Genomic DNA, 15,276 nt, shown 5'->3' with positions numbered 1-15,276 from the left:
GACACCAATTATTAACCGTTGACAAAGTATTAGCTATCTATCTAAATAATGTTTAAAAACTATTTATTAACCATTTAACAAGGTATTATAATCATCAGTTGCAACTATATAATAGCCATCCAAACAATGTTTATTGACCTTTTAAAAAAACAATTATTAACTATTAACGAAGTGTTACAAATATCTATCTATATAATGTTTATAGATCTTTTACAAACAGTTTCTTTAAGGTTCACAATAATATCTTAATCATTAACACATACTTATTTATATAGTATATCAAATGTTATAATGTGTGCAAGAAAAACTGTTAAAATAACAAATTATAGCATTACTAATAATTAGTAAACATTACTAATCATCATTGTGTTGTTTGTCAACTATTATCTAAGATTAATTAACTACCATTTATAAGTAATAGTTATTATAAAGTGTTACCGGATAGCCTACAGAAAAAATATTTAATACAATGTCCACACAAGTGACGACCATGTGTGTGTGTGAGAGTGTGTGAGTGAGTACAGCAGCTACCTTTACAGGCGCTGATCATCTGCAGCACCATCTCTGCAGCCCCACGGTTGTGTAGACGGGACTGCTGGTACAGAAGCCTCTGTTTCTCCATCTCCTTGTCCTGTGAAGCAGAGAAGAGGGGACACAGCTGTAACCCTGCCAACCGGGACTGCACTGCCCCCCGCACTCACTCACTCACTCGCACACAAACACACACACATCCTCCTAATTCTGTCCTAATTATGACCATCCACTGACTGCGCACAAAGACGTTTTCTAAAGACATAGGAGACATACAAGATTTAAACTACCCAGTTTTAATTATTAAAACAATGTTAATCTAATTTATGTTCATTACAAACTAGAAACAATAACAAGCAGCTCTGCAGCAGTAGTAGTCAAATATGTGAAGTTATTTTTGTCAAAAATAACTACTGTATCTCATCAGGCCTGTCCTCGTAGTGAGGTCGCCAGAATTAATGGTACCTCCACTGTCTTGGTGATGGAAACATTTTGGCTCAGGAGCTGGCTGCAGCACTGGCCCTTTATTCATAGAAAAGCTAAATCTAAAATACTAAAATCACATTAATTCTCACAGAGATAGAGATACACACACACACACACTCTTCCAATGGAACACAATGTGTGTTAGTGATGGAGACAGTTATTCCAGCTTTTGACATCTTCCAGAGGAAGCAAACGTTCGATGGCAGCAAACATTTTCTTCCCAAGGCATACCACACATTTCACACAGTCGTACGAGGAAGCAACAGCAGTCGTCTGAGTAACACAGCATGCATATCCTGCAATCCATAAGTCCAACTCCCTGTTGTTCTATCTCAGAGCCCTACGGTTATGCTACCTGCAGCAGCATCATGTGTCTAGGACACTACCTGCAAGTCTGTAAACCTGAGCTGAAATTAAGGCAAAGGCATTAACTTAAATTGACTATCAAAAAGTGTCTAGTTTAAACCTAGTTTAAAATAATGCAAAATAACAAGTTTTGGATATTGATAGTTAATGTCCTAAATTTGCACTTGCAGGGCTGGCCAATTTTTCAATATTTTTCAATTTAATGAATCAAAGAATTTGATTTGATATCTACGACGGCGTATTAGGGCCATTGAAGGTTAAAAAAAAAAAACAATCACGGAGCCGGGGGAGGGGGTTGTATTCCGAGAAAAATACTCAAATTTATGAGAAAGAAACTCGGAAAAATAGTGTTGTTCTTCCCTTTGCAAGGTTAGATCAACCTCATCACATAGCCACCGTTAAATGTGAGCCGCCGAGTGTGAAAATATATTATATTGATATATATTTATGTTCATAAAATAATACAGAAAGAACATGAAAGAAAACACTTACATGTATCTTTCAAGGCTTTCACCTCACTCAGAGGCCATCCTTACCATAACAACACTACTTCAGGCACAACGAAAAATTCAGACACCGGCTAAATTTGTGACTTTAATCTCAGGGAATATCTCAATTTCTGCGAGTACAGTCTGAGAGTAAAGTCGTAAATGTCACTCCTCTTTTCCTACAATGGCCCTAATACGCTGTCATAGATATCTAATTGCAAGAAAAGAATGAATGTTTTTGGAAAAACAACTATTTGAACTAAATAAAATCATATTATTTAATGTGTTTACATATATTGTTTACTGTTTGTTAATATAATGTACATCTTATGGAGGCCTGGTTGAAAATTGAAAACTGTACAATATTACACTGTTCAGTGTCATACTATATTACACTTCTTTGCTGCCACATAATACAGCACTCTACTTCACTGCTATGCTCACTGTACTGTCCTTCACTGTCCTTTTATAATACATTACTCACTTTGTTACAAACGATACAGTATGGCTGCTATGAACAACCATCCTCTTGATAAAAGAGGTTAGTTTTCACCCACCCCACTGCACACCATGCATAAAACCCCACCCAAGGCACCCAGAACTGAAGCTACCCCTCGCTCCGCCCTCCGCCCCCCCTCCCTCGTAAGCCTGACTGTGTTTTTAAAAAAAAGTGTGGAGCAACTTTTCTGTACTTACAGAGCTTCTGCTCATCTTTCAAGCAAATTACGTGTCTGGGTGATGAGTGAAAAGAGAGCGTATGTGTAATGGGTGTGTGTAAGGAGAAATTGACTCTGGATGTGTGTCAGTATGTGATTGTATGAGTGTGTGTGCTTGGGTTTGGGACAGTGTATGTACGGCTGACTGTGCAGGCTTATGCTGTAGTCCTTGGTGAGCAAAGAGAGGGAGACTTGTTAACGTTGTCCGATTCAAAGTAAAGACAAACAAAATCAGATACTTGTCAGTTGTTAGATTTCGAGTTATCGGGCGATTCCACGTAGTTGAACACAGGCCAATTAGCAGGTGAGTACAGGAGGGTGTGAGTCGGGAAAGGGTGGTGCAAGCCTGGGAGAGACTGACCACAGACACACAAAATCAGCACAAGAGAGCTGGTTCTATCGTTAAGAAACCTGCTGCATGGCTTGACTTAATTTAACTTTTATCATAGTTTCTAAAAAATAGCTGCTTGTCTTGGATGACAACATCACATTTCTGAGCACAAATTACCCCGAATGAGGATCAACAATGAAGGGGTTCTTAAAGTACATTAAGGAATTTGCTGTGCAATGGGTGTAATGCTGCCCTCCAGGAAAAGCAATAGATCTCTATACCTACAACATTACAGTGTCCAACCCTGGATTTTGAGGCCAAACAAATCATTGAGATACTGATTCAAATTATCAGTCAGAGTAAGGGGGTTGATTTACTAAAGATTTGTTTTTTTAGGTGCTGCTGAGCACATTTGTCCGTATTAAATGTGCAGTTGCACAAAGGTTTTGTGCAGGCAAATTGATAGCTGCTAAAAAAAAATGCCTGTTTGAATCGTAGTAGATCTGTTTACAACAGAAATGAGGGTGTCTTATATTTTGGAAAACTTCTACCCCAAAAAAAACCCAACAAAATTCAAGTTAGATTTTTCAGATTTCCAGGAGGCCTTCTAAATTCCAACATTTTTGGATTATTAATGTAATAATACTGTACGTCTGTAATCTTTGTATTACTTATAGGTTTTAAGCTCAGTATTGCACTCTCTTTTGCACAAGCATGTGGCATGAAAATTCATTTAACTGCTGCTGAATGTATTTAGATAAGTAGATATGCTAAACCATCCTGGGATGCGGTAATTTGCAGTAGACTAACTCAATCAACCCCCTAAAAATCCAGAAGCATTTTAAACACCTAGCAAAGACTCAGTGGTTTGTTTTGACCTGGGTTTCATTTTGTTGTCTTTAGCTGCACCGTCTCTCTGCACTCAAGTCATGCAATTTAGAAAAAATAAAACAAATTGAGTCCGCAACATTGATCCGACTGATGGGCATGAGTCCAGCAAAGGCATGCACAGGTCAGTCCACCATAGCAGGAAATCGACAAGTGGTGTGAGTGAACAAGAGAAAAAGACAGGAAGAGAAAAAAAAGAGTTGTGGTGGGGGGCTGTGCCGAGTGTGATGTCTTGGTGTCACTGCCTGGGGAGTTGCTTCTCCGCTGACTCCCCTGTCTCCCCTCCCTTGGTCCCCCCATACCATCTCTGTCTGTCGCACCTCAAAGGATGGCTCCTCCCCCTCCTGATCTCCCCCTTCGTCGTCCTCACCAATGTGACAGCTCTGGAGGGAGATAACAGCAGGTCAGATCACATCAGATTTAGTAATATTACTCCAGATAACGTTTTGTGAAATCACAAATTCACAATTGTTTACCAGATTTTTCTGGTGGATGTAACAACAACTCGATTTGCAATTGCTATTTTCATGTTTCATTGTTATATGTCTCATGCAAGGTTAAATATTTATGTGACTTGAAGGTTAAAGGGAGATTTCGGATGTCTTGGTTGCATGAGGTCCATAGTCCGTGTATTACCTATAGTACAGTAGATGACTGTCGACACATCCCTAGCTTGGAGAAAGACAGTTGGTTACAGCACAGGAGCCATGCAATGTACTTCTGTGGAGGGGGGGCAGCAGCAAAACGTTTTTAGCCACCTAAAAGAAAGGCCCACCTAAAACAATCACTATCAGTTTAAGTGTACGCTATATATAGAATATTTTCATTTTGAGACAGTCTGTTTCTAACATGTGAACTGAAGCCATTATGGCTCTCGCCAAAGCTACCAGACTCCATTAAAGTAACTGTAATTTGACCTTGCAGAACACGGGAGACTACCGCTGCCTCAATCGGTTAGATCGTGTTATTGTGTGACTTCGGTTAGTTTGGATTCACCAAAGTCAGACAATAACAAACAAACTAACCAATCGAGGCGGTGGTAGACCAGCAACCCTTCTGTTCTGCGAGGTAAAAATACAGTTTTTTTCCAATGGAGTCTGGTGGCTTTGCTGAGAGCTTAAATGGATACAGCAGCTTCAGTTCCCTGTCGGAAAATTTCTGTCTCACAGCAAGGTAAACCGTCGAAAATATTCTAAATATAGCGTACACTTAAACTGATATTAACTGATAGTAACTCCTGTCTGCTGGTCCAAACTGGGGGCGTGCCGACTGTCATCTACTGGAGGTAATACACTGACTATGGATAAGTGCCTCATACAAACCTACTTCAAAACACCCAAACTATCCCTTTAAGGCAAGTAAATCAATATCAGGTATGTTCAGGGTTAATGTTTGTTATATTAAACAAGTTTTGAAAGTTTTGGGCAAAGTTTTGTTCAATCAACCCAAATAGTTTTAACATCATACTTTCTGCTGTGCAATTTCAATGTCTATTTCCAGTCATGTGTAATTCAGTATTTCTATCATTTATTGTGCGTAAAGCACACAATTTACATCTCAAGACATTGTGCTCGTAGCCCAAAGTTTAAGATCCTGCTCACTGACTGTCTTACCTTTGCCATAATATCAGCATAAGACATATAGAGATGGTCAACGTCGAGTTTACTGTAATGAGAAAACACATGACGGGAATCAACAAGCCTCACTGAGGAACAGGTCACAGAGGTGAGTCACAGAAGAAGCGAGATGCTCTTACGTCTTTTCTGTGAGAGCTGTGCGGCTGAAATGAAGAATCAGCTGATGAAGGGGGTCAGGCTTCGTCTCGGTCTCCTCCTCCTCTTCCTCCACTTCCTCCAGGGCTTTCTAATTATTGGAGATAACATGAATCATAAGAAAAAAATCTTAGTATACACTACGGACAATATGCCATTAATGACAATTGTATGTCTCAGAATTAAATGGAGGATGACTTACTGATAAGTCGTCAATCATATTGTCTTCAAATGAGTAACCCTCAGTCTCTAACCAGTTGCGTTTGTAGGCGTCCAAGAACATGTTGGTTGCCCTGTGCCTGTGAGAGGAGAGGTCATTGAGACTTAATTCAGGAGGGTTTTAATGACTCAGGTAAAGCCTTCAGATAGTTTTATGGTTCATGTTTTTATTGAGTATGAAGGGAATCATTACGCGGGGACGTTGTACAGGGGCGTCATCCTGAAACAGGCCACCACAGCCCTGCGACGCTGTTTGGACAGCAGCTTGTGCCACACCATTTTCTTTGACTTGAAGGGATGCTCTGTCTATAACAAGAAAAAAAAATGTCTACTGAACAAATCCTTCCTGTGTGTCCTCATTTTTTTTTTGCACAACCTATACCTTGTATACAGTCATGTGTTTGCTTGCAGAGCACTTGAGCTTGTGTCTTTACTCACCACCTCAATGTGGTAAAGGACAGCAGACACCTCTTGTACCCTTTTTACCACCTTCTCAGGGTCCTCGGCATCTTCAGCCTTTCCGGCCATTTCCTTATAAAGAGACATCTGCCAGCGCATAGCTGGGTCCTCCACCTGAAACCAAAGGTCAAATATGAATATGTATTTACAAAGGAATTTCCATCCGTCCATTTTCTATCACTTATCCGGGGCCAGGTCGTGGGGGCAGCAGGCTTAGCAGGGAATTCCAGACATCTCTCTCCCCAGCAACGTTTTCCAGCTCTTCTTGGGAGACCCCTCTAAAGGGAGGCGTCCTGGAGGCATCCCGATCAGATGCCCGAACCACCTCAGCTGGCGCCTTTCGACACGAAAGAGCAGTGTCTCTTCTCCAAGCTCCTTCTGGATGTCTGAGCTCCTCACCCTATCTCTAAAGCTGAGCCCAGCCACCCTACGAAGGAAGCTCATTTCGGCTGCTTGTATCCGCGATTTCATTCTTTCAGTCCCACATCCGGGTTTAATATAAACAGTGGCGAGACTGTACAAGAACAGCTACTAGTCACCAGCTAATTGATCTGATTCATTGATCTCAGCAAGTCCTTGTGTGAAATAGCGCTAACATAATAGTCTATACATTGTGGCCACTTATGTATTGCAATGTATGCGTCTCCAGTCCATAGATAATAATGTAAAACAATTAAAAGGTTTACTCACCTTGCCTTGCAGATGCAGATTGTTGTTCAAGAACTCCCTCACTTCTTCATCCGTGTCTCTCTGGAAGGGAAGAGACCAAGATTCAGATGACATTCATAATTATTTGTTCACTCAAGACAATCATAATATACATATATATATATATATATATGAAAGTATAAAGTCACACACTTTAAATCTAACGCACTTGATTTAGAAATCAATCTATAAATGGAAAAGTGTGCCGGTTTTTCCACATTGGAACAAAATACAGTCAGCGAGTTGGCTTCAAACACATCAAAGTACCAGTGAGTATCTGATCTTGGCAAGATTGATGAGCTCCTGGTCAGCAGGAGAGCACATATTGAGGCCGATAGGAAGCATCTTCTTCAACGCTGCTACGATAAGAGAGGTCTGCACAGAGTAGCGATCCCCTCGACGCTTCTTCTTCGTACGCTCCTGCTCTGAGCCTCCAGACTAAAGAAAGAAAGAAAGGTTCAGACCGATCCATCACTGTTTGATTCACAAGCCCCTGCGCCTCACACGTCAAACATTTCCTTTTCAGAAAATATTTTTGGGACATCAGAGGCAAATGCAATGAAGTAAGACTACATTTAAACATAAAATATAACAGGAAATCGATACAATGAGATAGCAACGACCCACTGCAGAGTAACATTTTACGCAATATCACAACATGCTGATAAAGTGAATCATCAACTAAGTGAAAATAATTATTCATCAGCTGAAATCAGACAGATTAACAACTACATTTTCTTGTAAACACCCAACTTCTCGTGGGATTTAAGGTGCTTTGCTGCTGCTTCAGTTAAGGTCGTTACACACAGTAAAGCCTCACTGTTAGTAGTGCAATGGCCAGACAGGGCACATCCTGTCCACTGGACAGCACACAGAGCAGCACAACTCTATGGGGTCAGCTCCATCGCCCTGGAGCTCTTCTCACACGCTCCTGTCCTGAGGCTGCCAATGCTCATTACTGACTGTTGTCTGGCCTCACAGCAACATCTCTGCCCTCAGCGCAGTGTGTGTGTGTGTGTGTGTGTGTGTGGGGGTAAAAACTGCTTTTTGGGCAGAGAGAGCCGTTGTGATGATCAGCCAACAGAAGCTTACCACAGTAATGCCCACCTGATAGCTAAGGAGAGGAGGTTTTCGTATTTATCTTATAGAAACCACGAAAAAAAGCATCAAACAGTGATTAGCTATTCAATGATTTAACAATTATATGGTGTCAATGAATTAGACATGGAGTCCAGTTAGTAAAATAAGATGACTGGTGATGTCGAGCTAGCTTCAGTTTTCCCCGGCATGTGCTGCTGATGGACCAAGCAAATCTAATGGTGACACGTGGGATGTTTTTTTTTTGGTATGAACAGGAAGTGAAGAGAAAGCCGATGATAATATTTGAAAGAGAAGAGTCCCAACAGCGCAGGAATCTTTACCACAAAAGCTGAAAGAAATCCAAGCGTCAATAACAACATCTGGACATCACAGATGGCACAGTAGCATGGGCTCCCACAACTGTATCCAACAGGGACGATCTAAAGTCAAACTGTTGGATTAATTAATCAAAGAAAAATAGAGGCGATGGTGCTCGGCTGCAGGAGTGCACAATCCAAATTACATACACAACTGCTCAACCGAGCGCCATGAAACCTCTCAGGCTACTACGATCTACAGCAAAGAGCTTTCATCAAGCCGCTCCAGACCCCCTCCTCACACATATACACAAACATAGACGCAGTTCGCTTACACACACTCACACATTCACACTCAATATTACTTTAATACAATAACAAATATGTCCCACTCACAGAAAACATTCATAATATAGGCAGTTTCAACTATATTTACATCATACAGTATCATATCACCCATAGATATTGCATTATTGTAACATTGCTATTACTAAATATTGCAGCGAGTTCTTTCCTGATAGTAACTGTGTTTTTAAAACCCTGTTTGTGTGTATGTATGTGTGAGAGCTTGATGAAATGCCTCCCAAAACTCAGGGTGCCATGCGATCAGCACAGCGCTCGTGCACAAACACAGTCTAACCTCTCCATCTCCGGCCTAGTGGCCCAGCGTCCAACCCCGACACAGGATATAAGGAGAAAACACAGTTAGCGACACTCCTACTACGGCCTAAACACCATGTACCGCCACTTACATTGTCCTGGCAATGGATGGTATTAGTTCTGTAATAGTCTATTGCTCAAACATTTCTAGAAAATGATTATTATTTACCTGATGTTTCTTTCCATATCAACTTAAATGAAAGAAAGGAAGTAACAGCTGAGAATAGATCAAGAGGGGTTTCATTTGAAATCTTGCCCGCTTGGAATGGGTGGCATTAGTGAAATATGAATTATTAGAGTTTAGTTTCGTAATGTGTTACAGCTCAGGAGTAAGTGAATAAAATATCCAATTAGGTCAAATGTTTTTCTTGGCCATTTGTCTGCTTGTCCACTCTCACCTTGCTCATCTTGCTCTTACTGTCAGCGGTCAGGAAGGACATGTTGTTGATCTCATTCATCACCACAAAGTTCTGCTCCTCCCTCTTAAAGTTCTGCAATGAATAACACAAATAGGAGTTAGATGGTAGATGGCAAAGGAACAACACAAACATCAAAATAGGAATATTCTAATAAAAAAAAAAAAAAGACTGACGTGGGATTTGGACCAGAAAATGAAGACCTCTCCCACCATCCTGAAGAGTTCTTCTGCATCTGGGTCTGGACAGGTCAACCACCTTGCCCTACAGAGAAAGACAGCAATGGATTAACTCAGGCACTTGAATCAAAGTCTGTAAATCCTAGCAAAGAGTTGGGAAAGGGTCATACCTTATTTTATTAGAACTGATCCATCTCGGTTTATTTTGCTGACAATATTTTACTTTCTTTTGTCAGAAATAATCTGATCACATTCATGGTTTTTGTAAATATACCCAAAAGCATTTAATAACATTGTATACGGATGACATTTTACCTGTTATTGTCCACGTAGCGGATGAGCAAGGGGTAGAGAGCATACAGGTCCCGACACAGCACAGCGAACTCATCTCGGATGGTCCCGTTTTCACTGTCCACCTCCATCTTGCCCTCCATGCGCAGCTGATCCTCCTCGGCCACCACCTTCCCTGAGCGCTTCTTCAGCTTTTCCATGGTGGGTATGAAGTGGGATTTAAGCATCTCTGGTTTAGCCCTGCTGACAATGGGCTGGGAGAACACTGGACAAGGGGTACATGGTAAGAGTAAACCAACATTGCAACATTTATGATTCACAAATCAACGCAATAAAGGATTTGAAGTTGCCTGAAAAGCAACAACCATGGGTGGTACTATCAGAGAGGTCCAGTATGGAGTCTCACATGACCTGAAAGCCTTCTGGCTTACTGTGAAACTTCTGCTGACTGACCTGCCAATCTCTTCATCCAGGAGGCCTCGTCTATACCCAGGTTGTTAACCACAATCTTCATGATGCTACCCAGCAGCTGGTTGAGCTGCTCGGAGGTGATAGAGGTGCAGAGCTGGTCCTCCATCTCGGGGAAATTCTCTGGGCCCCTCTCCCACCAGCGTGGGAGGTAGTTACACAACATGGGTAGAGTGATCTCAATCACATGGGGCATTTCTGTGTAGCGAGCCCCAGACTCAGCCAGGTCATGAATCTCCTTCATCAGGATCTCCAGCTCTGGGATGTCAGGGCACAGCTCCTCCACTTGGCTGGGAAGACCCAGAACTGAAGAGCGAGAGAGTAGACAGATGAAACAAAAAGGTAAGCAACCAAGTGATTATTATTAACTAATTCTAATAATTTGATTTAAATATAATGTGAGGGTAATGTGCTAGGGAGGAAAACAAGGCAAAATGCTAAAACTCACTGGTTCTCTCTCTGGGGGTCTTGGTGGTGTAAACAGAAAACATGTTGAACTCATTCAGCGATGGCTCAAGGAAGGCCACGGGCATAGCTGCTGCTAGGTGGGCCAAACACTCGCCAAGAGCTGGTCGCTGTCTGCACACAAGAAAAATACCACTAAATCTTCATCTTTGAAAGCATTACATAAAACATGATTTTCCTATGAAAGGCTCTTTATGCAGTTTTTGCTGTGATTCAAGGGTCTAAGAATAGAGAATGTTGTATGTTGTACAAACTTCTGATTTGGGGCTATTTAAGGGGAGACACTACAGGTGAGTAGGGTAAAAAAAAATGAACTAATAGATACCATCATGAAACTTCCCCAGTTGATTACTTACATTAAGGCAATTATTTTTTCTGTATTACAATTTTGAAATGTTATGTTTAAATATGCAAATGAGGCATTATCTTATTAAACATGTGCTAATTTGCATATATTTCCAGAACAGAAAAGTGAACATTGGATAAAGCCAGGTTCAAAAGTCTTGTTTCATTTTGTTGATATATTAAGAGTCAAAGGTTTTTACAGAGGGAGTTTTGGATATCTCCAAAAACACTAAATCAGAAAAATACTGTCAACGGCCATAGAAAAATCTATTTTCTCCATGTTTTTTAGGAATAAAAGGATAATTTTCTTAACAGAGATGTTATTCTCTGTTTCCTGCCCATGGACTATGTCTGCAGGGGACAGGGACTACATGGATCTAAGCTTACAGATTAGTTCAAAGGTAACTCTGGTACAGCTAAGAAGCAGTGCACTGTCCCTGTCAAATACATAAATAAAATAAATATAAATCAGGTCGGGGCTGCGTGCTGTGTGGAGTTTACATCTCCCCGTGTTAGCGTGGGTTTTCTCCGGGTTCTCTGGTTCCCTCCCACAGTCTAAAGACATACAGGTTAATTGGTGACTCTAAATGTCCCATAGGTGTGAATGTGAGTGTCAATGGTTGTCTGTCTCTATGTGTCAGCCCTGTGATAGTCTGGCGACATGTCCAGGGTGTACCCCGCCTTCGCCCAATGTCAGCTGGGATCGGCTCCAGCAGCCCCGCGACCCCGGAGGGGATAAGCGGTTAGAGATAATGGATGGATAAATCAGATTATGAATGATATATGAACAAACCCTTCTGTATAAAACCTTCAGAATATAGATAGGAATGAAAATGGAAAGTTTGGTGCATGAACTTGCTACTCAAGTGGAGATTTATGAGAAAACGGCCTTAAAAGATATGTATTGTAAAAATTCCATACATTTTGTATGACACTACAAGTGAATAGGGTAAAGATTTTTAACTAATATAGATCGCCATGAAACTTCCCCAGTTGATTACTTACATCAAGACAATCTTTTTTTTGTATTAAAAGTTTTCTGAAATTAACTTGACAATCAAATCCCATATAAATGCAACTTTTTGAAATAGATCCTGAGGTCTGTACTCACTTTTCTACATGTGGAGTCTTCACTGTGCCCAGAGAGTAGATACTGCACATTAAACGATAGCAGGATATCTGCAAGTCGTCCACTGAGGGTGGAGAGAGGAGAGAGGCATTGGAATATTTTTGTGTCACTGAGTCAAGAGAACATGAAGGGCTCAACGGAGAGAAGCGCTTCACTCACACATGACGTCATCTCCGAACTGGAACTGGGCGATATGGTCGAACAGTGAGGTGAGGACTGGCAGCAGGGCGTTGGTGGTGTAGTTGATGTTCTGGGACACACCCTTAACCTACAGGAACACAGACACACATACAGATATCAGCTCACGAGGAAGGTTAACATGTAAAAACAACGCAGTATGGCAGCATCTCTGACCTGGTTTCGACTGGACACTTTGCCCAGTTTCAGATTCTCAACCATCTTCTCAATGTCATCTGCAGCACTCTCAAAGAACTGGCGCAGGACAGCCTTGACAATCTCAGGGCCGGATTTCATAACAGTCCTTTAAAAAGAAGGCCACGAAAGAAAAGTCAAAGAAGACATACATATACCATCGCAGATAGTTTGTTTCTACTTTATTTCTGCCTGGGATTTTGCTGGGGATGTGACATGAATATACTCTGAGTTACCTGGCATCCAGTGATCGTGACAGGATGTGCAGACAGTTTACCACTGCACCTGCATCCGTTCCTGAAAACAGCACAGCAAAGATGTGTTGTCAGAGCTGTCATACTATCGAATCCACTTTCTACAAGAGCTTGTTGTAAAGGACAGATTTATTCATAATAGACGAGTTAATCTTAAAAGCACTCCATTAAAAACAGAAAACAGGACATACAGTTACAGTAGAGAGTGTTAAAAAAAATCGACCAAACTGAAAATTTTAAAAACCATTCATTTTTACTCATCACAAATACTGTATGTTACATAACAGAGACATCTTCAACACACAATTATGGAACAGTTTAACCATATATTGCTATACTGTGCATATTCTGTTAAAAACTGCACTTGACTATGATGTACTTGCCAGTGTCTAGTGACCGCTGGTTACATAAAAGTGACCAACTATTAGAGACATATGGTGGTGAAGAAGGAGAATGAGGATAAAGCCAGGCTGAGAACACTTCAGAGCTGCAGTACGATGCCATCCTACTTTGACACCATGACAGACATTCATGCCCAAATCATTCTGTTATGAATGCCACTCTGAGTCTAGGCTTTAAAAGCAGAAACCACCAGTGTTGTAGTCAAGACCGCCTAAACCGAGACCAAGTCATGACTAAAAGACCAGAGTGTTTCAAGACTAAGACCAAGACTTTCAGGGGTTGAGATTGAGTCAAGATAAAGACCAGACCAGTGCGAGTCCCACACTGTATGACAAACCAGAGGCACTCCTCAAACTGATCTGAAAGGTCCACATTCCCATAAACATCCACAGCAAACAAATGAAGATTACTATTCATTCATCTCTTTTATTGCCATATATAATGTATGTGTGTACATGTGTACCATGATAAATGTATTTCAATATGAGCTCTGTAAATGAATCATTGATTATTTCTGAGATATCACCACGATGATGGTTTGAAGAGGCATGTGATAAATGAATGGTATTGGCGCTGTAAATAGACACAGCCATGTGTAACCACCACAGGTAATTGGAGAACCAATTGCACTTCTTTGCTGTTCTTCTCATTGACAGGTCTAATGAGTGGTGGAGCAGGCACAAATATCAATATGCAAACAGATTGATGGCTAACCGTGGGAGTGGAAATGAGGCTTGTGCACGTGCGTCCAGCTCCACAATGACTGAGATTTTTTAAAACAGAATCAGGCATATTTTTAGCTTCATAAATCTGATGAAAAGAGTGTGTATGCATATTTCTGTCTTTGTGCGCACTCAGGGTTTTAGTTGTTTTACAAATCTGGCCCCAGGTTACAGAAAAAAAGAAAGAAAACCAAGCAGAAGTTGAGCTTAAGACAGAGAAGCATTAGATGAGGAGATCCAGTAAGAAGAAAGCATGTGAGGAGAAACTAAAAGTGAATCTGTGACACAATGCTTGTTAGAATATAAATGGGAAGGAGGAAGGACGAGGAAGCAAACAAGATCTGGAGAAATCAAAAGCAAATTAGAGATGGTGACGGGGGCATAACGGCACCATGCAGATTCCTTACCAAAAAGAGATACTCTTTGCCTCACCAAAGCAGCCAATTTACAGAAGATACTGAGGTAGGAGGAGAAAAGAGAGAAGGGAGAGGGAGGGAGAACGGTAAGGGGAAACAGGGCAGGAAAGATGTTTGAAGTGACACAGAAAGCAAAAGGGAGGTCAAGGAAATTGGCTGGATATTGCACAACAGGAGAGAGATGGAGAGACACAGAAGAGGGAGAGGACCGACACAGTCACACAAGAGTACTGCACTAAAGGAAAGGTAGATGGTAAAGACTTCAAGTCACATAATTCAGAGCCAGTCTTTTGAATATCCGTTTGAACATTTACTGCACATACCTTGCAATCATCTCCTTCTCCTTGTTGGAGGAATGCCCGCCACTACCCAAGAGTTTAGCAGGTGTGGAGAGGAAGTAAAGGCAGTGGTTCTTGAAGTACTGATTTACCAGCGGCAAGAGGATCTATAAAAAACAACAAGAACAACTCGAAATGAAACACTAATGAATAGGGCTGTCATAGTTAAGGCAATAATAATGCGTTAACGCTTATTCAATTTAACAACACTAAATTCTTTGACACATTAACGCAACTTGTGATTTTTAGGTTGTAGCGGGCTCAGTTTTAAAGCTAGAGTGAAGATAGTGGCATCATATGAAACTAGAAAAACCTAAAGAATCCATTGGTACCAACCATGTCATACTAATACGTAACGCTACATAACGTTCCAGACTTACATTCAATTTTGGCGAGTCAAAACTGTCATGGCCATTTTCAAAGGGGTCCCTTGACCTCTGACCTCCAGATATGTGAAT

The 15,276-nt window shown here is 41.1% G+C and overlaps 1 protein-coding gene across 8 annotated transcripts in view; it reads right to left on the bottom strand.

The window, feature by feature from the left end:
• The window catches only part of ryr1b (ryanodine receptor 1b (skeletal)), a 109,575-nt gene that overhangs the window by 28,369 nt on the left and 65,930 nt on the right, over positions 1-15,276 (bottom strand). For 3 of the 8 annotated variants that reach the window (XM_037774231.1, XM_037774229.1, XM_037774233.1), the window contains 21 exons: positions 14,804-14,925; positions 14,472-14,521; positions 12,923-12,983; positions 12,669-12,795; positions 12,474-12,582; positions 12,297-12,378; positions 10,824-10,954; positions 10,361-10,681; positions 9,932-10,172; positions 9,614-9,701; positions 9,420-9,512; positions 9,002-9,016; positions 7,232-7,402; positions 6,947-7,006; positions 6,236-6,370; positions 5,991-6,103; positions 5,781-5,877; positions 5,563-5,669; positions 5,420-5,471; positions 4,109-4,189; positions 532-631 (listed from right to left, as the gene is read on the bottom strand). In XM_037774231.1, the coding sequence (XP_037630159.1) occupies positions 532-631; positions 4,109-4,189; positions 5,420-5,471; positions 5,563-5,669; positions 5,781-5,877; positions 5,991-6,103; positions 6,236-6,370; positions 6,947-7,006; positions 7,232-7,402; positions 9,002-9,016; positions 9,420-9,512; positions 9,614-9,701; positions 9,932-10,172; positions 10,361-10,681; positions 10,824-10,954; positions 12,297-12,378; positions 12,474-12,582; positions 12,669-12,795; positions 12,923-12,983; positions 14,472-14,521; positions 14,804-14,925 (2,356 nt within the window). The remainder of the gene's footprint in view (positions 1-531; positions 632-4,108; positions 4,190-5,419; positions 5,472-5,562; positions 5,670-5,780; positions 5,878-5,990; positions 6,104-6,235; positions 6,371-6,946; positions 7,007-7,231; positions 7,403-9,001; positions 9,017-9,419; positions 9,513-9,613; positions 9,702-9,931; positions 10,173-10,360; positions 10,682-10,823; positions 10,955-12,296; positions 12,379-12,473; positions 12,583-12,668; positions 12,796-12,922; positions 12,984-14,471; positions 14,522-14,803; positions 14,926-15,276) is intronic. The other 5 variants (XM_037774234.1, XM_037774236.1, XM_037774235.1 and 2 more) reach the window with 3 other exon arrangements.

The sequence above is a fragment of the Sebastes umbrosus genome, chromosome 7, assembly GCF_015220745.1.
Source record: "Sebastes umbrosus isolate fSebUmb1 chromosome 7, fSebUmb1.pri, whole genome shotgun sequence".
NCBI lineage: Eukaryota > Metazoa > Chordata > Actinopteri > Perciformes > Sebastidae > Sebastes > Sebastes umbrosus.
Note: the sequence above shows the minus strand (reverse complement) of the source record. Positions and strands in the feature narration are given on the sequence as shown.